The sequence below is a fragment of the Dicentrarchus labrax genome, unplaced genomic scaffold (genome assembly GCF_905237075.1).
Source record: "Dicentrarchus labrax unplaced genomic scaffold, dlabrax2021, whole genome shotgun sequence".
Lineage (NCBI taxonomy): Eukaryota > Metazoa > Chordata > Actinopteri > Moronidae > Dicentrarchus > Dicentrarchus labrax.
This window is the reverse complement of record NW_026136875.1, coordinates 1,096,947-1,120,373: the sequence shown is the minus strand read 5'-3', so window position 1 is coordinate 1,120,373 and position 23,427 is coordinate 1,096,947. Positions and strand designations below refer to the sequence as shown.

Genomic DNA, 23,427 nt, shown 5'->3' with positions numbered 1-23,427 from the left:
GTACAAGAAGAGAGGGCAGGCAGACCAGCTCTGCTCACATGGACAACAAGCACAAACTCTAACCTGCTCATTATCTGCACAGGGAAAATGCATGTGGGGGATTTGGTATTTTTTGGATCTGACTTGGCACATGTGCTTGAAATGTGTTTTTCCATTTGTTTTTATTGTTCTCAGATGACAAACAGAAAGTGATTTAATGGACTTCTGTGTCCTGTTAACATCAACAGGTTAATCTTTCTTATGTCTTAAAGGCTTCTCTGAGATGTCGACTCAGTCTCAGACTAACGTAACAATTGGACTGGGGTTCCTGGAAAGAGTGATGCTTTCCACTCTGACTACACTACCATGCTGTGTGTTTCTCTTCATTAATGGGACCATGTTATTCACCTTGAGGAGTAAACTTGTGTTTTGTGAGACCTCTCGTTACATTCTTCTGTATAACCTCCTTTTCTCAGACACTATCCAGATGTCACTGAGTCAGATACTGTACCTGCTGTCTTCTTGTAGAATAATGTTAACATATCCTGTCTGTGGTCTTCTTGTCATGCTTGCCAGCCTCACAAATGAAGTCTCCCCTCTCACACTGGTGGTGATGTCTCTGGAGAGATATGTAGCTGTGTGCTACCCACTGAGGCACGCTACCATCATCACCATCAGAAACACAGCAGTGGCTATCATTGTGGTTTGGACCTTTTGTTCACTAAATGTTCTAATTCGAGTCCTTTTGCTGTTGGATTTTCCATTTTCAGACCTGGACAGTCTGCAGATGAAAGAACTTTGTAGCTCACTTCTCATGTTTCTTACCCCAATGTCTGATATTTATGACAAAGCATATACTTGTTTTCTGTTTACTTCAGCTGGTGTTGCAGTTATTTCTTCCTATATTGGTGTGGTGATAGCAGCCAGGTCAGCCTCCACAGACAAAGCTTCAGCCCGTAAGGCTCGTAACACACTGCTGCTGCATCTGGTACAGCTGGGCCTCAGTCTCTCCTCAACCATTAACAACCCATTGCTTTTAGTTATCTCAAAAACTGTTTCAAGGGTAGTATTTGCGCGTATGCAGAATTTTTTGTATGTGTGTTTTTTCATTCTGCCCAGATGTCTGAGTTCTCTCATCTATGGACTCAGAGACCAGACTATCAGACCCATACTTGTGTACTTTTTATGCTGTCGACTGACACTCTCACCCCAGCCAAAGCTGAGGCCTAAGATACATGGAGTGAGTTAACCTCTCTATATGTTTTTTGAACTCACGCTGTCCACAGAATGGACTTCATAAGTCAGCATATCCAGCATTCATAACAGGAAACAAACTGAATTTTCCAAAAGATTTATTTGTTGTATTTGTATTTATTTCATTTGTTTTTTATGTTCAACTCTAAGTTGTCAGTATTTCTTAAAATCCACTTATAGAAGCTGGTCGAAATTATCATCTAAGCAAGAAAAGCTGTTAATCACAATTATTTCACTGTGAATTTTACCCTTAAATGTGTGATGTAATTGCGGCACTTATGTATCTATGGCAATTTCCTCAGAGCCTTCAATTTCAGGGAATATGGGAGCAGTAAATGTTTGTGGCATAATAATGAAATAAAATAAAACAATATTATTTGATATGTATTAAAAAGTATTTTTGCTTCATCCCTGCTCCTCACATATACTATTACATGTTTTTTGTCCATCTAGCCTTAAGTTGAAGTTCTGTATTTCAATAGAATTGTGAAATACTTTCCAAAAATATTGTAGTTTTAACTTAACTATAATTATCTGATAACGGTAGTCACTTTACAGATCCTGTAAACGATAAATAATTGTGTAATATTATTGGTTAAGATGAGATGAGACCAGATCCACTTAGGGAAAATCACAAAATATACAGCAGTACATAAAGTCAAACAATGAGCTCCATCTTTACTAGTTGAAACTTTAAAGTGATGAACACAATAATGCATCAATAATTATAGTCCAGAAATATATTCTGAAAACTTTTTAACATTTATTTAGCAGGAAGTCAATTATGATGACGTGACTTTATTGTCAGATCATATCAAATTAATGCATTAGTAATAATAACCCAATAATTTATTCTGAAATAATCAATAGGGAAGTATGCATAGTACTTTAAGTAAAACTGTTAACCCTAACACATTTGTTCTTCTAAAGTAAGTTAAGTACTTACTTTTGAAGTCATGTAACAGAATATTTCTACACTCAACACAATCATATTGCTTATTTTACTAAAGTAGAAGAACATTGTTGTCTAATGTATCACTATATGTAAGATTTGCTTGAATTAAAAATAAGAATTGACAGCTCCAGATAGGATACCCCCAATTGTCTTGTTTACAGTCAGCCAATTTGTTTGCCTGGCTGATAGCAGCAGGCTCCATATAGGCATTTGATATTTTAAATTATTTCAACTTGTGAGACAAACTTGAGACGACATGTGTAACGTCTCATAGTTCTAATCATTTTCAATATCTACCTATTTATGGTACATTTGGTTCGGGAGTGGTCACCTGTGATGCTCCACAGAGATCAATCATCTCAGCCTATTGGCAGGAAGTCAAACAGGACAGACCAGTGATAACGATTGTAACCCACTGGGAAATTAGGTGTTACTAAAACACAAATTATTTCCTTTCACTGACAATTTATGTATTTTCTTGTCTTTTATTTCCACATTCGTTATTGCATATTTAAGTCATTATTTCATCTTAATTCAGATGTCTAATTTTCAGTCAGTAAACAAAAAACTTCATAACAAATACGTTCATTGGTTCAGGAGGAATGATTAACTCCAATTGGTGTAAAAGCGAACCAAGTCCCGTCTTTTCACTCAGGTTAGAGAGATGCAGTCTAACGTGTGCAAAGGGAGACAACGGAGCAGAGCGAATGAATGAGAAAACGAGCTGAAATCGCGAGTGAAACGTTGTTAATTAAACCTCATGTAGAAAGAAAAAAAAGGAAAAAACTGTTCAACAGGCAAGAGTTGGGGAAACCTTGATGACATCTGTTCATTGTTTATGCTTTTATTTTCTCTGTGAGTTTTGAATATAATACACGTGCTGCACAAGGCCACATTAGCCAAGTGTTTAGCCACTGAGCAATAAGTGTAAAGTTTTGTTTAGTATTTTCTTTCATGGTAGAGTCAAATAAGAACATTTGTGTAAGAATATATGTGTTACTTACGTTTGTGGTTAAAGTAAGCAATTACCCAGCTAACTCCATAGACTATGAAACTGTGTGAATTACTCTCTTGTTGGTGTGCACGACCACAAGGTGTCAGTATTATGATCAGGAATCTATATTCCTACATGCATTATCCAAATGCAGTGAGCATTTCATGTTAAACTGTAAGTGGTTTTCATAATCCATCTACAATTTCAGTTATTTAACATTTGCTTATGGCCATTAAATAATTTGGTTGTAAAAATGTAAAAGTTGACATTTCATATGTTAACATTGCAGTACAACAATTATCCTAAATTCATGGATTAAGTATTAAGGGTTGTATTGAAATTGATTTTGATAAAGTTAAAGCTGTACAGTCAGAAAAGTGAAATAGATTGCATATGTTTATAAGCCGTGTCATGCTACACAGGCTATGTTTTTGGATACCCCTGGATTCTGGATCCTGGACTGGATTGATTCTCTCCCTAACGAGGGGGGTGGTGAGCCACCCGCGTTGAGCACCTGGATTGAGCATTCGTATGAGTTATTCATCTGCCCTGCTATCAGCGTGGTAGGACTATGGAAAAGGATTTCAGGAGACGATTGAACTGAACTAAACTTTTTATTATTTTTGGGGGGAAATATTTTATTTTATTTTTGGTGCACCAGATTCAAAAGACATTTAATTGAGTAAAAGACTGGTCTGATGTTGTGAAATGTTATAAATCTATGTTAATACAATAATTTTGCTACAACCTAACTTTGTGTCCTGGTTACTCATGGTGGTGTCCAATTCAATTCATTACCCCTCTCTACGAATCTAGATTAAACTGGTCCAGTGTGCACTTACCTTCTAGGTGGGTTACACGATCATTTCAGCTCTCTTTTTGCTTGTTTGTGGCTGATTATTGAGTTCTTATTGTTTACATGTTGTCTGCCTTGGTGATGTTTTATTCTACTGTTAATTCCATAAGAGATGGCAGGTTTTTTAAGTTCTGTACCCTTATATTGCACAAACAGTAATGTTTACTCCGAGTACATTTTAAATGACCTACTTTTTACTTTTACCTAAGCATATTGACACAAATAACCTCACTTTAACTTCAGTCAAATAATCTAGTATTCTATTCATCCCTATTACTGAGTAACTTCCTCATAATTACTCCTAGTTGGGTAATTCTTAACCATGTAGATGTGGCATGACATGCTGATGGTGTCACGTGTAGTAGGTGTGATGACAGAGCTCATAAACAATGTGTGAGGGCAGACAAACCCTGCAGACCAACTCTGCTTACACAGAAACAAGCCAGGCCTGTACCCTGCTGAGTGTCTGCACAGGGAAAATGTATGTGGATGATTTTAAGGTTTACATGTGAACATATCAGGAATCTGTACTCTGAAGATACAAACTAGACTAACGTTGTTGTGCTTTTGTTCTTCAGATAGAGAACCATTTAAGAAAATCAATATTAACCTGTTGATCTAAGATGTCGTATGTAAATCAGTCTCAGACTCTCAACGTTACTTCTGAGCAGAAGTATCAGGGATTACTGGAAAAAGTGTTGTTGTCCACGCTGATTGCAATGCCATGCTGTGTGTTTCTCTTCATTAATGGGACCATGTTATTCACCTTGAGGAGTAAATCTGTGTTTAGGGGGACCTCTCGTTACATTCTGCTGTATAACCTCCTTTTTTCAGACACTGTATTACTGGCACTGAGTCAGTTTCTGTACACACTGGCTGCCTCTAAAATAATGTTGTCATATCCTGTGTGTGGTGTTTTTACTATGTTATCCATTCTCACAGATGAAATCTCTCCTCTCACACTGGTGGTGATGTCTCTGGAGAGATATGTAGCTGTGTGCTACCCACTGAGGCACGCTACCATCATCACCATCAGAAACACAGGGGTGGCTATCATTGTGGTTTGGGCCTTCAGTGTACTGAATGTCTTTATTCGAGTTGTTTTGCTGTTAGATTTTCCATTTTCAGACCTGGAGAGTCTGCAGATGACAGATGTTTGCTCTGACATAGATATGATTCTCAGCCCAATGTCTGATATTTATGACAAAGCATACACTGGTTTTGTGTTTCTATCAGCTGGTGTTGCAGTTATTTCTTCCTATATTGGTGTGATGATAGCAGCCAGGTCAGCCTCCACAGACAAAGCTTCAGCCAGTAAGGCTCGTAACACACTGCTGCTGCATCTGGTGCAGCTGGGTCTCACTCTCTTATCAACTCTGCACACCTCTATTGTTATATCACTCTCAAAAACCCTACACAGAGTAATAATTGGACGCATCAAGAGTTTTTTCTATGTGTTTATATATATCTTCCCCAGATGTCTGAGTTCGCTCATCTATGGGCTCCGAGATCAGACCATCAGACCCGTACTCATGTACCATCTCTGCTGTCGACTGAAACTCAGTCGTCCCGGTAAAGGCTGAGGTCTCACCCCAAAATATACCGAATGATTCAAAACTTATATATAAAACACTTGGTTCGTACTGCAACAGGACTATATTTGTTCCCTTAATTATTTATGATGAGTTCATACTAAACCTCAACTTCATGTCCTTTATTGTTTGCAAAGAGCAAACGGAATATAATGTTTGTATTTGTCTCTGGCCACTTCCACTACCGTATTCAAACACATTTAAGCCCAGCCGTATAAAATCTGTTCAGCACCTGGTAGATAGCTTAGGATGTAACAAACAACACAAATTATTTTGGAATTTAAGACCTGAAGATCCGGCAGATGAAGTGCCTGTTTCAGTTGCTTTTACTGGCTTTACTGTCTGTTTTAATGTGTGTTTCTCTCTTCATGCTGTTATTTATGTACCTGTGATTAACTTTTTATTCTACTGTTTTTAACTTAGCTCGTTATCCAAGCTCTGCTGAAAAGCAAATAATCAATAAAGTACAAAATAAATCATCATTATATTTATTCATTCTTTGCCAAACATCTGAGAGAGTGAAACCAGAGAATGTGGTTCAACATGAGGTTCTCGCTCAAACTGCAGCTATCTGAGACTCGAAAACAAAAACGTTTTTTATTTAAAAGTCATTTTTAAGCATAATTTCTAAAACTCTTAATGGTGAATGACAGGTGTGCAAACTTCCGCCTGCGTGTACGGGAAGAGCGATCGCAACCGGAAGGACCGAGGTCCCGAAGGAACGTCAGAACCGTCCCGACGGTAGCTAAGTTACCCGTCGCGTGCTGCACACCTCCTTCTCTGTTACGGGCGTTGAGCGAGCCAAATAACTTGTGTCCGTTGTGCGTGAGTGCAGAGTAAGTTTATATTCACTGTTTATTGTTATGTTAGCTGCTATGTTGTAAAAGTACTGACGCCACACGGTTTTTGTACATTAGATATATTACCAGAGTCTGGTTAATATGTTTGAATTCCCTAATATATATGTTCTAGACATATAATACTATTTCATTGTGTGTTTAATATTGCGTACGGGCTCTGCACCCGACGACATTTACGTTTAGTACAGTTGTTGTGTATGACAGTGTAATGATGTGGTCTGGGCGCCCACGTGCGGCTATACGGAGTGTCATTCCGACCTCATGTTATTTTACTGCATAGTACTGTGTATCTGTTTAGTTCACAGTCTTATTGCTTTATTTCGTTAAAATAATAATATATTTGCTGTTTATTTATTTTGTGTAATTCAGGAAACCACAACAAGACACATCCTGTACGTTGTTCATGTGAGGAATTAATAAAGAAGGAAAACATAATTCTCTGGAGTAGCTGCAGTTTTCTTACCGGAAACTAAGGCCGACTGTGTACGCCAGCATCCAAATATATTCTACAACAGGGTTCGGTCTTTACACTGTACAGTAGCACTGAATTCATTTACCTTAAGGTTTTATTGTTTTACTAATTCTTCTAAACTTTTTATCTTCATATTTGTGTTTCTTGGTACCTCAGATGTTTTGTTAATTTAATTTAGTTTTTTACTCAGCTTCCCTTTAAGTCTCTACCTTAGTGTACTTTTGAGTTTGAATGAATGACTGTGAATATGTACAGGTTTCCTTCTGTAAGATCAAATTGATCAGCTTTGCTTTTACTGCTGTTCAGACAAAACCATTTTATAGACTATAGAAAATGATCATTTGCGTCGGCCCACCTGCTAAAAGTCAGCTGTGTTTTTTAGTTTGTGGACCTTCGTTAGTTCAGTATTTCACTGTATCTGCACATTGAGCCTAAAACATTCTCATTCATTTTAGTTTTTCTCCTTGTTACATCCTCCACATGATAAATCCTAACCGAGCACATTCTATTAAAGTAATAAACACATATGATGGGAATGTTCCTATAAAAAGCGTAAAATGATCAGATGTGCTCGAACTTTTCAACAATAACTTTAATTCATTTGTTCATTACCTGACTGTCCTAAAACTATATAACTAATCATGTTACTTGTACATGTTAACGATGATTCCTCCATCTATAGTTGGCTAAAACCCCTGGGTCATTTGCTGATTTTATTTAATAGATTAAACTGTTAAATTCAAGTTTAATATTGTTAATACATTTCTAAACTTGTGTAAAATTAGTGACATCTATCAGTAAAAAAAATATTTGTTGTGTAATTTTACATGGATTTGACTTTTTAATTGACAGATATCTTGTATAATTATAGAACTTTTCACAACACAAACGTTGAATAAATGTTGTTTATCAGTGAATAAGCATTGGTAAACTGTCCAAATACAGTTGTTATCAGTGTAAACAGCAATAATTACTGTAATCTCACAGATAATGACTTTTATTACAGTTCTATAACTTTTAACATTCAGATTAAAATAACAAAAATGAAATAATAACAGCACTCTGTACTCTGCTGTAACTTTAAGCCTGATTATTTGTATTATAGCAGAGTTCATCTGTATTTAATTTATATGCATTGGATTTATGTGTGGACATTTTCTGAATTAAATGTTAAAAAGTTATGTAAGATTAAAGCTAAAAACTGGATTCTAATTATAGAAAAGTTATTTTACAGTATTTTCCATAATATTACCATTTTCTACAGTGTGTGTAAAAGAATAGACAATGCTAATGGTGCTAATGGGGATGCTAATAAAGAAACATTGGTGAGAAGAAGAGAATAATGTGATATGCACTAGAAAGACATAATCACAGTTTTGATGATTCATTATCAGTGTAGGTTTTTTTGTCAACTGGGTTGGGAGAGTAATCTGATGAAAACAAAATATGTAGTAAAACTCACTAAATTAGGAAAGTTAATGTCACTTAAAAATTCTAATAAAGCTACTTTTTTTAACTTAAACATTTGAGTTAGTGTTACCTAAAATGTTCAATGTAACCAGTTTGACTTTGTAAACATTGAAAAGGTGCTATGATAAAGATTATTATTATTATTATTATTATTATTATTATTATTATTAACTTTGTACTTGCTAGCCAGTTCTTTGATAACTATATTTTGTCTGATTCCCAGTAATAGCAGCTAATTCCAGTAAAATAAAGCGTTCTTGTGTTAGTCGGTGTTGAAGCTGTTAGTGAAGGACAGACTGTCCATCATTAACTCTGCTACACAGGCTCTGCTCTCATTAGTTATTTATAATATGTCAGTTTACTGCAGCGATAGATAGATCTGATCAATAATGAGAGCTTCCTGACACACACATTGAACTCAGAGCTGTCTGGCCTCAGTTTGAACGGCTGCTGTACGTCCTGCAGACCAGCAGAGGTCGCTGTGCTGCTGGGTTTGATCTCCTTTTCACCTCAGTGCAGGCGGTAGTGTGATCTTCCAGTTGTTACGTGTCATTGTACTTTTTCTATCCTTTTGCCTGTGTGTCTGTTATGTCTCTGTGTTCAAGGTGCAGTCCTGAGTGATGATTGAGGGCACCTGCATGAAGCTGTGGGCGTGGCCTATAAAAGTGGATCCTTTTTTCCGCCCTCTCTCTCTCAATTCCCTGGCACAAGATCACAGCCTTTGTTTGTGTTGCTCTTCCTTTGTCTTTTTGTTAATAAATGTATTCCTTTGCATCGTACCAATATGGTGTCTCTTAATAATGTTGTGGCTTTGAGCCAGTCGTAACATAATGGGGGCTCGTCTAAAGTTTAGTATGGAGTAGGTGAGTTTGTTTTTTGTTCCCCTAGACCCATGTTTTCCATTTTTGTTTGTTAGTTAGGAGGTCCATGCTTGTGTTGCCACATGAGGTAGGGGTTTTTCTGAGAGCTTGCCTGGTTAAGTCAGCCGGCGGGTGTTTGTGTGACCAGCACCATTTTATTGTTTTGGAGCGGTAACCCTGGGGTGGCCCCCGGCGTGCCCAGGAAAGCCGACAAAGACTAGTTGAGTCCTAGTAAGTTAGAGTTAACAGTCTTAGATAGAGAGGGAACCAGGTAAGCTCTAGAGTAGGTTAGTTAAGAACACTAACTTCTATGCTAGACATAGCATGTGGTGACATGTGCTGGCCTTTGTTTTTCACACACACTATGTAGGGTGAGTGTGGGGAGTTGGAGCAATTTTCTTTCTTTTTGCGTGGAGGATTTAGTCAAATGCTAGGCTGTTGTGGTGGTCTTGTCCTGTGACCCTGATGCTCATGCATGTATGTGTGGGTTTTGTTTGTTTAGTCACATGTCTTTTTTGCAGCATTTACACTTGTGATCCACTTTCTTCTCAGTGGAGAAGAGCAGTTGATTTTGGTGCATGAGTGGTGTTGTATGTATCACTCATGTAAGAGTGGCAGTAGTAATACTATTTCTATACTGTGTGGCAAGAAATAGTTGTGGAGTAACTGTTACGGTTTAGCCTAGTGTGTGCTTTGTAAGCTCTGAGTGCTTACTTCTGGCTTTGTGTAGTCCGACGGTGACATTAGCTGCGCTTTTTGTTATATTACGTTTTGGTTCTGTGTGGTAGGGTTGTTTTTTTTGTTAGTTTTTTTTGTTGCACTGGGTTGGGCCTTTCAGTGGTACTTCATCTTTGCATAAGGTTATTGTGGCAATTTCATTATGGAGTTCGACCTAGAAAGATTTAGAGAAGTTCCTACAGCAGAGCAGCTTTCTCATTGCAACAAGGCACAGCTCATGTCCATTGCGGAGCAGTACAGCATTGAAACTGCATCAACTTCTCTTAAGAAGGATGAGCTGAGAGCCAGAATAGTCACTGCTCTTGCTAAGCAGGGAGTGCTTGTAAGTGAGTCTGAAGATTCAGACTTAAGTCACCCTGTTAAGGTGTCTGCTAGTAAGACGGAAGCTGCGCAGTTGCAAACTCAGGATGTTCAATCTGTACGTTTGCAAGAGTTGGAGTTGCAGTTTAAAATCAAACAGTTAGAAATTGAGGCAAAAGATAGAGAAGAGGGAAGGAAGTTGGAAATGGAGAGGTTGCGGATGGAACATGAGGCGAAAATGAAGGAATTAGAGCTGAGGTCAGTTGAGAAGCAGTCTCAGAGTGCCAGTTCTCCTAAATCTACTGTTTCTCCTCGGTTCGATGTTGGGAGGAACATTAGTTTAGTTCCTCATTTCTCTGAGAAGGAGGTGGACAGATACTTTTCCTATTTTGAGCGTGTAGCCACCACATTTGAATGGCCTAAAGATGCATGGACACTGTTGCTGCAGTGTGTCTTAACAGGTAAAGCACAAGAGGTCTACTCTTCGTTAACACTCACCCATAGCGCTGACTATGAAATTGTTAGAGCAGCCATCTTGCGGGCCTATGAGCTGGTCCCAGAGGCCTATAGGCAGCGGTTTCGAGGTTGTCGTAAAGTTGAAAATGAGACCTTTGCAGAATTTGCCAGAGATAAGGAAATTCTTTTCAATAGGTGGTGCACATCTCAAAAAGTTGAAACTAAAGAGCAACTTTGTGAGTTGTTACTTTTGGAAGAATTTAAAAACTGTGTCCCTGAAGCAGTTGCAATTTATCTGAGTGAGCAGCGTGTGTCCGAAGTTGGGGATGCCGCTGTGCTTGCTGATGAATATGTCCTGGCTCACAAAGCGGTCTTTAATGATAAACCTTGTGAGGTCAAGAATCATGATTCTCCTCGTCTTCTTGGTTTTAAAGCTGGCAGTAATGGTCCTTGTTCTTCATTTTTTGCTACAAAGCCTACTAGTTCTGGTTTTGGAAATTCTGAGAGAGTTTTTTTTTTTTTTAAAAAAGCCTGGTCATGTTATAGCTGACTGTTATGCTCTCAATAAAAAGCAGAAAGCTGCTAAGCCAGTGGCATTACTAGCTTCAGTGCCACGTCTGCTTGGTGGAGAAGAAGGTCTCAGTCATTTCAGTGAAGACAGGCCTGGGGTGGGGAAAGGTCTGAGTGAGTCCAGTGAGGACAGCACTGAACCTGATCTTTTTGCACCTTTCCGTATGGAGGGGTTGGTGGCCACCTCTGAGTCAGAGGAGTTTGTCCCAGTTCGTATCCTAAGAGATACAGCAACCGCTCAGTCTTTGTTGGTGGAGGGAATATTGCCCCTTTCTGAAGAAACCTCTACTTGTGAAAATGCTTTGGTGCGGGGGTGTGGACTGACTTGGTTTGAAGTCCCATTACATGTTGTGTACTTAAAGTCCTTCCTGTAGAAGGAGTGGACATGATTTTGGGTAATGATTTGGCTGGTGGGGAGGTGTTCCCTACGCCCATTATCGTGAACAACCCAGTTGGATCTAGGTCTGTTAACCAAGGTGATCAGTTATCTCAGATGCCAAAAAGTGTTTCCTGCTTGTGTACTCGCGCTCAGTCACGTAAGGTTGAGGATGTGTTAGACCTTTCAGAAATGTTTATAGCTCCATGTGAAGAAACTGTTGGGACTGTGTCTAATGGTCCCTCTGCCACTGCTGAGTTAACTTTAGCAAAGCAGTTTACTGATTCCACTGTAGCTGATACTTTTGAGGTTACATTGTCCAGTCCTGTCACCTTGTCTGATGAGTCTGAGACTCAGGTAAAGGTTGGCAGGGAGCAGCTGATAGAGGCTCAGAAGGCCGATCCTTCCTTGGCTAAGTGTGTAGCAGCAGCGTTGCCTAAAAATGAGATTGGTGCCTCTCAAGTGGTTTTCTACTGGGAGGATGGTATCCTCATGCGTAAGTGGGCTCCCTTAGCTGATCACAATGGGTGTAGTACTGCATATCAGATAGTTGTCCCTGCTGGGTACCGGGCACAGATATTGAGCTTAGCTCATGATAATGTTTTGTCGGGTCATCTAGGGATAGCTTAAACTTACTATTGCATATTGAAACATTTCTTCTGGCCTGGTTTGAAAAGTGATGTGTCAAGTTACTGTCACTCATGTCATACATGTCAATTGATTGGGAAACCAAACCAAGTGATCCCCCAGGCTCCACTTTATCCTATACCTGTGATGGGTGAGCCATTTGAGAGACTCATCATTGATTGTGTTGGCCCGTTACCCAAGTCAAAATCTGGTCACCAGTTTCTCCTGACTTTAATGTGTGCTACAACTCGATACCCTGAGGCAATTCCACTGCGTTCCCTTAAAGCTAAGGTGGTAGTGAAAGAATTGATGAAATTCTGTACCACTTTTGGGTTGCCAAAGGTCATTCAAACAGACCAGGGTACCAATTTTATGTCAAAAGTGTTTTCTCAGGTGTTAGAAGTGTTGGCTGTGAAACATCAGGTCTCTAGCACCTACCACCCAGAGAGCCAGGGGGCACTAGAGCGCTTCCACCAAACCCTTAAGACTATGTTGCGTGCTTATTGTCTTGAAATTGGTAAGGAATGGGACGAAGGTATACCATTCCTGCTTTTTGCTATTCGAGAGACTGTTCAAGAGTCATTGGGTTTCAGTCCTGCGGAACTGGTATTTGGCCACACAGTTCGTGAACCGTTGAAGTTGTTGCGTGAGCAGCTGACTGGGGTTCATTCTTCCAGTCAAAACGTGCTGGACTATGTCAGTTCTTTCAGAGAGCGTCTTCATCATGCCTGTGAGGTAGCGAAAGAAGCACTGTCTGGCTCCCAATCTAAAATGAAGGCTCACATTGATAAGAGTTCTATTGAGCGCAGTTTTAAACTGGAGATTCTGTGTTGGTTTTTCTTCCTATTCCTGGTTCAGTGCTTCAAGCTAAGTTCACCGGCCCTTATGTGATTGAAAATAAACTGAGTGAAACCGATTATGTTATTCGTACTCCTGATAGGAGACGAAAAACTTGTGTGTGTCATGTGAACATGCTCAAGCCTTATGTTGACAGGTTCGCTGAAACGTCTCACTCCCCTCCAGCTAAGGTGTTGCCTGTAGCTGTAACAGCAGTGCTGCCATGCTATTCTCCTCAGGATGATGAGCTAGTGGTGCAAGATGCTCCTGTTCTGTGTGCACGGCTGCCGAATTCCCAAGTATTAGGGGATTTGGACAATTACCTGTCTCATCTTCCTGGGACAGATAAGAGTGATATTCTCAAGTTAATTGAAAGCCATCATTCGCTATTTTCAGATGTACCGACCCAAACCACTGTGTTGCAGCATGACATTGATGTTGGTGACTGTCTTCCTATTAAGCAGCATGCCTATTGTGTGAATCCCACAAAAAGAGCTCAAATGCAAAAAGAGGTTGAGTATTTGCAACAGCATGGCCTGGCTGTTCCCAGCTTCAGTGCCTGGAGCTCTCCGTGTTTATTAGTGCCAAAGTCTGATTGAACACCACGCTTTTGTACTGATTACAGGAAACCTAATGCTGTAACTAAACCAGATTCTTTTCCTCTTCCTCATGTAGAGGACTGCATCGATAGAGTTGGAGCTGCTCGCTACATCACCAAGTTGGATCTGCTAAAGGGCTACTGGCAAGTACCGTTAACACCACGTGCTTCTGAGATCTCTGCATTTGTGACACCAGACAGGTACATGCAGTATACAGTCATGGCATCTGGTATGCGCAATGCCCCTGCCATTTTCCAGCGCCTTATGAAAATGGTGCTGTCTGGTGTGGCAAACTGTGAGGTCTACCTTGATGATGTGGTAGTCTATTCTGCTGACTGGCAGTCCCACGTGGAAACCTTGTCTGTTGTGTTTCAGTGTTTGCAAGATGCTTCCCTCACACTGAATCTGGCAAAATACGAGTTTGCCAAGGCCACCGTCACTTATCTTGGCAAGAAGGTTGGTCAGGGTCAAGTGCGGCCAGTAGATGCCAAAATAACAGCTATCGCTGAGTTCCCTGTTCCCACCACTAAGTGGGAACTACGTCGCTTTCTTGGACTAGCTGGTTATTATAGAGGGTTCTGCCGTAACTTTGCTGCCATTGTGTCTCCTTTGACTGACCTCCTTAGCCCCACCAAGGATTTGTTTTGGGACACAAAGTGTGAGCTAGCTTTTCAGTCCGTAAAAGCACTTCTCAGCTTTTCTCCAGTGTTGTTGGCTTCTAACTTTATCAGATCACAGCCTTTGTTTGTGTTGCTCTTCCTTTGTCTTTTTGTTAATAAATGTATTCCTTTGCATCGTACCAATATGGTGTCTCTTAATAATGTTGTGGCTTTGAGCCAGTCGTAACACAGTGCACACACACTATGGATGCACCTCACAGGGAATATAATGCTCATTGTGCTCATATTGATTTTATATCAGGAATGATAAATATATACACATTTCTGAAAAGTAAGCACTGTAAGGGCTCACTTTTCAACTAATAACAGTAGCCTATATATTCAACTAAAATATATATATATATATATATATATAATAAAGCTCTATACCACTGTGTCTCCACTGCGGGGCGCAATGGTCTAATTTTCCCTCTTCTGTGGAACAAAGAGCGTGCTTTTATGGTGAAAGTGCGAACAGGAAGTGTGTGTCACGGTGTGTGCGCGCTGACCGTGGTCCTGCTCGCGCAGCCTCCTCCGCTCGTCGCCATGGTGCAGATGATGGAGTCTCAGTGCGAGTATTTCATGTATTTTCCGGCGGTGCCCATCACGGATCTGTCGGACCCGGCCCGCTATCGCACTCTGCCCCGCCGCAGTCACCTCTACCTGGGCGAGACAGTCCGCTTCCTGCTGGTGCTCCGCTGCAGGGACGGAGGGGCGACTCCAACCCGAGCACGGCCCCGGTAAGGGGGGGTTGGATACGGACCAGAACGGCTCTGAATGAAAGGGAGGGGGGAGGAAAACTGTTTTATTTTCCTCTATAATGTTCATACAGACAGTCACTGTCTGTGAGTTATATTGCTAATATCCTTTATTAATAATAATAATGGACCCTTTGATATATTTCAGGCAGAATGTCTCACATACACGAACAGTCAGTGGTTCCCAACCTTGCTTCTTAAGGAACACATTTTCTGTCATTAACTAAACTGTCGACCCCTGAATAAGAGACATATATTTTATAATATATCATATTATATTCAAAACTGAACAATGAAACCAAACAGTGAACTCAGGATTTGGATGAAGCAGATTATTTCCTGTTTAGGGAACTTATGCAATACAATCCTCTGTATTATGTATTTTTTAAAGACTTAATATACTTCCTTTTTGACAAAGTTTTCTTCTCCTTGTTTTTCTACTACTACTACTGTGTTTTTAAAAAAAAGTTTTCTAGTATGTCTTCAATCAAGAAGACCCTCCATGAAGCTTTGGCAACCCCTAGTGGGGGTCCGGACCCCCAGGTTGGGAACTGCTGCCTTACTTCATCTTTTTATTTATGGACTGTAATTCGAATTTATATACGTTTAGAAGCAGAGCACACGGGTTAAAAAGCTTAAACTGAACATCCATTTCAAAAACATTAATTTATTTCAGTTCAGACTAAGAGATGAAGAACAGAAACAAGACACACCCCATGTGTGTTACATCACGAGAAAGGCCAGCATGTCCTCTTCACAGGACTTTAGGACTCAGTTAGACTGCATGCATAACGGCCTCGGTGTTATGTCCCACAGAGGACACATGAAATGATGTTCATACTACTGATCTCACTGAGAATCAACAATCAGAGCTAAAATACAAGACAAATACTGGAACTAATCCAGGACTAAAACACCAGAGAATACTGGAGATGAGATTGAATTTATATGTGCAATCATTTCCAAACAGGGGGCGGTGATTGCATCTCAGCAGGCTTTGGGTCAGAGTCGGCCAGTAGCCGGGCGTGGAGGGAGCTGGCGGGCTCTTTGTGCGCCGTGGCCAGCGTGAGTCCAGGTGAGAGTAGCCGCCACAGAGGCAACCACCACCATCACCACGACTACCAGAGCAGCGGGGACGAGGCCAACGAGGACGGCGAGGAGGACTATTTTACTATCTTTTTCTGAAAATACCCACTGTTTGGTGAGGTTTAGGCATCAAAACTACTTGGTTAGGTTTGGGAAGGATGGGTTTAAAATAAGCATGCCAGTGACGTCAGTTAAGTTGCGTGGGTATGTTGGTGATACCAGAGTGTGTGTTCCAGAGCAACCGGCCTGGAATACTGCCTCTTGGCCTTTCTGATGCCTCGTGACAGGTTGGCCCTGGCTGTCCTCAGGCCCACCTCGTCGCCAGTCCACAGGCCCTCAGGAGCCTGTGGACTTCCCCTGTCAGCCATTGCTTCTGGTTGGCCCGAATGGAGATGGTTCTGGTGACCGTGACATCGTCCATGCACTTCCTCATGTAGGAAGTGACGGTCAACGTGTACTTCTGGAGGTCTGTGATGTTGTTGTAGGTGGATGCCTGTCTGAACATGCTCCAGTCAGTGGTGGAGAAGCAGTCCTGGAGTGCCTCTGAAGATCCCTCAGGCCACACGCATACCTGCTTTGTAGCTGGTTTGGTGACTTTAACCAGCGGCCTGTATGCTGACATTAGCATAACTGTGGTGTGGTCTGAGGCCCCGAGGTGGGGGAGGGGACGGGCTTTGTAGGCACCTCTGTGTGTGGTGCAGACATTGTCCCGGATATTGTTTCCTCGTGTGGGAAAGTTGATATTGGTGTGGAAACAAGCTTTTGGGGTTTGTGTGGGTGAAATCCCCAGCCAGGATGAGGAAGGGATCTGGGTGGGCTGTCTGCTGGTCACTGATGTGCAGTTCCCACCATGAGCAAGCACTTGGTGACGGCGGCAAGGAAAAACTTCTTTTTATGAGGCAGAAACCTTGAACAGACCCTTCGGCTCTAGGTGGGTGGTCGTCTGCCTCGACCAGTTGGGGTGAGAGAAAGAGAGAGAGAGAGACGGAGAGAGGCAGAGAGACAGAGACAAAGGTGCACAGCAACAACTACACTAATAGTAGTGACTGATGATGATGAACATGAAAAGATGATGACGACGGCGACAACAACAGTGGGGGACAATGAGCAGTGATTATAGTAATAATAGTAACTAGTAATAATAATATCAGTGATATTAGCAATGGCAGTCAAGCAGGACCATGGCAGGAGGCTCCACCAGGATCTATGAGAACTTGCGAGACAAGAAAGCACAAGAACTCCGGGGAAGAAGTGAAGTTAGTAACATCCATTAATGGGACATGAATATTTGCAGAAAGAGAGAGAGAGAGGAAGAGAAGAGCTCAGTGCATCATGGGAAATCCCCCGATAGTTTAGGCCTATAGCAGCATAACTAAGGGATGGTTCAGGACTCACCTGATCCAGCCCTAACTATAAGCTTTATCAAAGAGGAATGTCTTAAGCCTACTCTTGAATGTGGTGAGGGTGTCTGCCTCCCGAACCACAACTGGAAGCTGGTTCCACAAGAGAGGAGCTTGGTAACTGAAGGCTCTGGCTCCTGTTCTACTTTTAGAGACTATAGGAACCACAAGTAGCCCAGCATTCAGAGAACACAGTGTTCTAGAGGGGTATACGACCAACAATCAGCTAAGTCCAAGCTAGCTAATCTCAGGTGTATCCACTCTCAGCTGGGGTTGTGGCTGAGGCCGAGCGGACAGCACAGACAGAGCGAGGCATCCGGAATAGTTATCGCATTCAAAAGCTCTGGTGACAGGTCAGTTACCCTTTTTCGTCTTTTCCAGGAGAGGATTACTGGTCAGAGTACCGTCACTTATCCTTGCCACTTGTGATGATGCTGCCCGCTCTGCAGATAGTTAAAGAGAATTTTGCTGGTAGCAACATCTTCCAGTGAGGTGTCTTTCCGCAAACATAGCCTGAGTAAGATACGAGTCCCACTTCCCCATGAGGAGTATGTTCAGAGCGACAAGATCAGGGTCAGACATGGAGCACTCAGACAGACTACCTGAGGGCTGGATGGTGGCTGCATTGGAAATGTCAGATAGGCGGAGCCGCGAAGGTGACCTGGCAGGAGGCTGATCAGACAGGTGAAGCAGTTCTGAAAGGCAGGCCAGAGGACAACCAGACACTCTGAAGGATGACCTGGAGGCCAGCAATGCAGGCGGGACTGCTCTGGAGGCTGGCAGTGCAAGCTAATGCTGTTACAGCTGTAGGGCAGGGTGCCAACAACTGGGCTGCAGGGGAGGGGACCAGCGACTGGGCTGCAGGGCAAGGAGCCGGTGACTGGAGATCTTGCTGGGCATTGATGAGGTTGGCCAACTGGACATAAGCCACAGATTTTGGCACAGTGACGGATGGGGACATTGTTGAATACTAACATCATTCTTGTCCGTATGAAATATGAATTGACAGATGGGTATATTTTTGACATTTGGGTCAAAAATCTAACATTTGACACAATGGACACCTGGAAACCTTCTGACTTTTGCGCAAGGATCAGTGTTCCCAAATGTCAGCCCAAATTGTTCCCGAATATCAGTGTGACAAACAGGAACATTTTAAAAATTTGTATTGACATTTGGGAACACTGAGCCCCCCCCCTTCAAAAGTATGCCATAAGTCAGAATTTGAAGCTCAATTTCATATATTCTGACAATCGGAATACATTAGAATAGGGGGTCACTGTTCCCAAATGTCAAAGGCCATAGAATGACTGTATTTTGACTTATCAATGTCAAATTGAAATATGTTTCATAATAGAGGCTCCTTGTGACTCCTGAATGGGTTCCAGCCTATTCAAGTGCATATAGGTTAGGCTTAGAGGGCTGAGACCCTTGCCGTGCCCAATGGAGCATGCTGTAGGCAGGTTATGGGGGTTCCTGGAACCGGTGCACCAGGACCACCAAGTCTCAAATTAATTTGCCACTGCAGGCTCCTTGGTTACTAAAATAAACGGAACTGTTAGTTAGATTGGGATGCCTTGCCTATGGTCATGGCCAAAGAACAATGTTGGATCTGGATTTCTTGAAAGGAATATCAATAAAAAAAATTTCAGAGGGTTTCTAAGAGGAAAGATAATATGACACCGGCAGGTGGTCACGGTGAGATGGCCGGTGGAGGTGCAGAAAGAGACACAGAGAGTTTCATTCTTCACGCACGCTGATCATGAATTCACTCAGTGAGTAGGAGAGACAAAGCAATATGCCTGGGCTTCATGTGACTAACCTGACCTACGATAAAGTTTGTGGTGAAAACTGCTTAGCACATCACTATCCATGGAGGACCTCTACCAAGCAGTGCAGGAAGAAGACCCCAATCACCCCAGCTGCAAACTGCCAGTGCTACCAGAGCATCTGGTCCCACACCACCAGGCTCAGGGACAGCTTCAGGGCATCTGACTTTTGAACTCTGGACATCTAAAGCTCATTAAACCATCACAGTATATATTCCTCTTCTTATCTGTCCATAACCAGCTCTCTTTATGCGAATACATTTACTGCATAACTGCACAATTGTCTGCATACGGTTTATTCATTCTATCACAGCTGTTTGCTAGTTCAAAAGTATTATATTTTAATTTCATATTATATTATGCTGCATTTTTAAAAAATATTATGTATAGAAAATATTTGTATAGAATTTTAGTTGTGTTTTTGTCCAATGTTTTTATGTATTTTTTATTTAGTTTTATTTCTCTTGTTTGCCAGTTCCCCAAATGTATTATTGTATTATACGACACAGCATTTTATGTGTGTCTGTGAAGCACCTTGTTACTCTGGTTTTGAGAGGAACTGTTGGAATAAAGTTTACGTACTAAATTTACACTTTGACACAATCCCATGGAGTGTAAGGAGAAGACAGATTACGTCACCAGTTACTGAGCTGTTATGATGGTGTCACGTGAACAGGGTGTACAGCAAACCTGGTGTACAAGAAGAGGGGGCAGGCAGACCAGCTCTGCTCACATGGACAGCAAGCACAAACTCTAACCTGCTCATTATCTGCACAGGGAAAATGCATTTGGGTGATTTGGGGGTTGTTTGGATGTGAATCAGCAGGCATTTCTTCTCATTGTTTGTCATATAACCAGGCAGAGATTTATTGGACCTTCTTTCTCATGTCTTAAATGCTTCTCTGAGATGTCAACTCAGTCTCAGACCAACGTAACAATTGGACTGGGGTTTCTGGAAAGAGTTATACTTTCCACTCTGACTACACTACCATGCTGTGTGTTTTTCTTCATTAATGGAACCATGTTATTCACCTTGAGGAGTAAACTGGTGTTTCGTGAGACATCTCGTTATACTCTTCTGTGTAACCTCCTTTTCTCAGATACCATGCAGATGGCACTGGGTCAGATACTGTACCTGCTGTCTTCTTGTAGAATAATGGTGTCGTATCCTTTCTGTGGACTTCTAGTAATGTTTGCCAATCTCACTAATGAAATCTCCCCTCTTACACTGGTGGTGATGTCTCTGGAGAGATATGTAGCTGTGTGCTACCCACTGAGGCACGCTACCATCATCACCATCAGAAACACAGCAGTGGCTATCATTGTGGTTTGGGCCTTTTGTTCACTAAATGTTCTAATTCGAGTCCTTTTGCTGTTGGATTTTCCATTTTCAGACCTGGACAGTCTGCAGATGAAAGAACTTTGTAGCTCACTTCTCATGTTTCTTACCCCAATGTCTGATATTTATGACAAAGCATATACTTGTTTTCTGTTTACTTCAGCTGGTATTGCAGTTATTTCTTCCTATATTGGTGTGGTGATAGCAGCCAGGTCAGCCTCCACAGACAAAGCTTCAGCCCGTAAGGCTCGTAACACACTGCTGCTGCATCTGGTACAGCTGGGCCTCAGTCTCTCCTCAACCATTAACAACCCATTGCTTTTAGCTATCTCAAAAACTGTTTCAAGGGTAGTATTTGCGCGTATGCAGAATTTTTTGTATGTGTGTTTTTTCATTCTGCCCAGATGTCTGAGTTCTCTCATCTATGGACTCAGAGACCAGACTATCAGACCCATACTTGTGTACTATTTATGCTGTCGACTGACACTCTCACCCCAGCCAAAGCTGAGGCCTAAGATACATGGAGTGAATTAACCTCTCTATATGTTTTTTGAACTCACGCTGTCCACAGAATGGACTTCATAAGTCAGCATATCCAGCATTCATAACAGGAAACAAACTGAATTTTCCAAAAGATTTATTTGTTGTATTTGTATTTATTTCATTTGTTTTTTATGTTCAACTCTAAGTTGTCAGTATTTCTTAAAATCCACTTATAGAAGCTGGTTGAAATTATCATCTAAGCAAGAAAAGCTGATCATCACAATTATTTCACTGTGAATTTTACCCTTAAATGTGTGATGTAATTGCGGCACTTATGTATCTATGGCAATTTCCTCAGAGCCTTCAATTTCAGGGAATATGGGAGCAGTAAATGTTTGTGGCATAATAATGAAATAAAATAAAACAATATTATTTGATATGTATTAAAAAGTATTTTTGCTTCATCCCTGCTCCTCACATATACTATTACATGTTTTTTGTCCATCTAGCCTTAAGTTGAAGTTCTGTATTTCAATAGAATTGTGAAATACTTTCCACTTTAGGAAAAATATTGTAGTTTTAACTTAACTATAATTATCTGATAACGGTAGTCACTTTACAGATCCTGTAAACGATAAATAATTGTGTAATATTATTGGTTAAGATGAGATGAGACCAGATCCACTTAGGGAAAATCACAAAATATACAGCAGTACATAAAGTCAAACAATGAGCTCCATCTTTACTAGTTGAAACTTTAAAGTGATGAACACAATAATGCATCAATAATTATAGTCCAGGAATATATTCTGAAAACTTTTTAACATTTATTTAGCAGGAAGTCAATTATCATGACGTGACTTTATTGTCAGATCATATCAAATTAATGCATTAGTAATAATAACCCAATAATTTATTCTGAAATAATCAATAGGGAAGTATGCATAGTACTTTAAGTAAAACTGTTAACCCTAACACATTTGTTCTTCTAAAGTAAGTTAAGTACTTACTTTTGAAGTCATGTAACAGAATATTTCTACACTCAACACAATCATATTGCTTATTTTACTAAAGTAGAAGAACATTGTTGTCTAATGTATCACTATATGTAAGATTTGCTTGAATTAAAAATAAGAATTGACAGCTCCAGATAGGATACCCCCAATTGTCTTGTTTACAGTCAGCCAATTTGTTTGCCTGGCTGATAGCAGCAGGCTCCATATAGGCATTTGATATTTTAAATTATTTCAACTTGTGAGACAAACTTGAGACGACATGTGTAACGTCTCATAGTTCTAATCATTTTCAATATCTACCTATTTATGGTACATTTGGTTCGGGAGTGGTCACCTGTGATGCTCCACAGAGATCAATCATCTCAGCCTATTGGCAGGAAGTCAAACAGGACAGACCAGTGATAACGATTGTAACCCACTGGGAAATTAGGTGTTACTAAAACACAAATTATTTCCTTTCACTGACAATTTATGTATTTTCTTGTCTTTTATTTCCACATTCGTTATTGCATATTTAAGTCATTATTTCATCTTAATTCAGATGTCTAATTTTCAGTCAGTAAACAAAAAACTTCATAACAAATACGTTCATTGGTTCAGGAGGAATGATTAACTCCAATTGGTGTAAAACGAACCAAGTCCCGTCTTTTCACTCAGGTTAGAGAGATGCAGTCTAACGTGTGCAAAGGGAGACAACGGAGCAGAGCGAATGAATGAGAAAACGAGCTGAAATCGCGAGTGAAACGTTGTTAATTAAACCTCATGTAGAAAGAAAAAAAAAAGAAAAAACTGTTCAACAGGCAAGAGTTGGGGAAACCTTGATGACATCTGTTCATTGTTTATGCTTTTATTTTCTCTGTGAGTTTTGAATATAATACACGTGCTGCACAAGGCCACATTAGCCAAGTGTTTAGCCACTGAGCAATAAGTGTAAAGTTTTGTTTAGTATTTTCTTTCATGGTAGAGTCAAATAAGAACATTTGTGTAAGAATATATGTGTTACTTACGTTTGTGGTTAAAGTAAGCAATTACCCAGCTAACTCCATAGACTATGAAACTGTG

The 23,427-nt window shown here is 40.7% G+C and overlaps 3 protein-coding genes across 3 annotated transcripts; all 3 read left to right on the top strand.

Moving 5' to 3' along the window:
- On the top strand, nucleotides 1-1,627 carry LOC127360362 (odorant receptor 131-2-like). The gene has a single exon (XM_051394759.1). It carries the CDS (start codon nucleotides 263-265, stop codon nucleotides 1,226-1,228), a length of 966 nt encoding a protein of 321 aa, XP_051250719.1. The 5' UTR covers nucleotides 1-262; the 3' UTR covers nucleotides 1,229-1,627.
- A 2,781-nt stretch (nucleotides 1,628-4,408) lies between these two features.
- Nucleotides 4,409-6,112, top strand: LOC127360483 (odorant receptor 131-2-like). The gene has a single exon (XM_051394919.1). The coding sequence runs from the start codon at nucleotides 4,662-4,664 to the stop codon at nucleotides 5,619-5,621; it is 960 nt and encodes a 319-aa protein (XP_051250879.1). The 5' UTR covers nucleotides 4,409-4,661; the 3' UTR covers nucleotides 5,622-6,112.
- A 14,080-nt stretch (nucleotides 6,113-20,192) lies between these two features.
- On the top strand, nucleotides 20,193-21,799 carry LOC127360482 (odorant receptor 131-2-like). Its single transcript, XM_051394918.1, has one exon. The coding sequence runs from the start codon at nucleotides 20,435-20,437 to the stop codon at nucleotides 21,398-21,400; it is 966 nt and encodes a 321-aa protein (XP_051250878.1). The 5' UTR covers nucleotides 20,193-20,434; the 3' UTR covers nucleotides 21,401-21,799.
- Nucleotides 21,800-23,427: the final 1,628 nt, after the last annotated feature.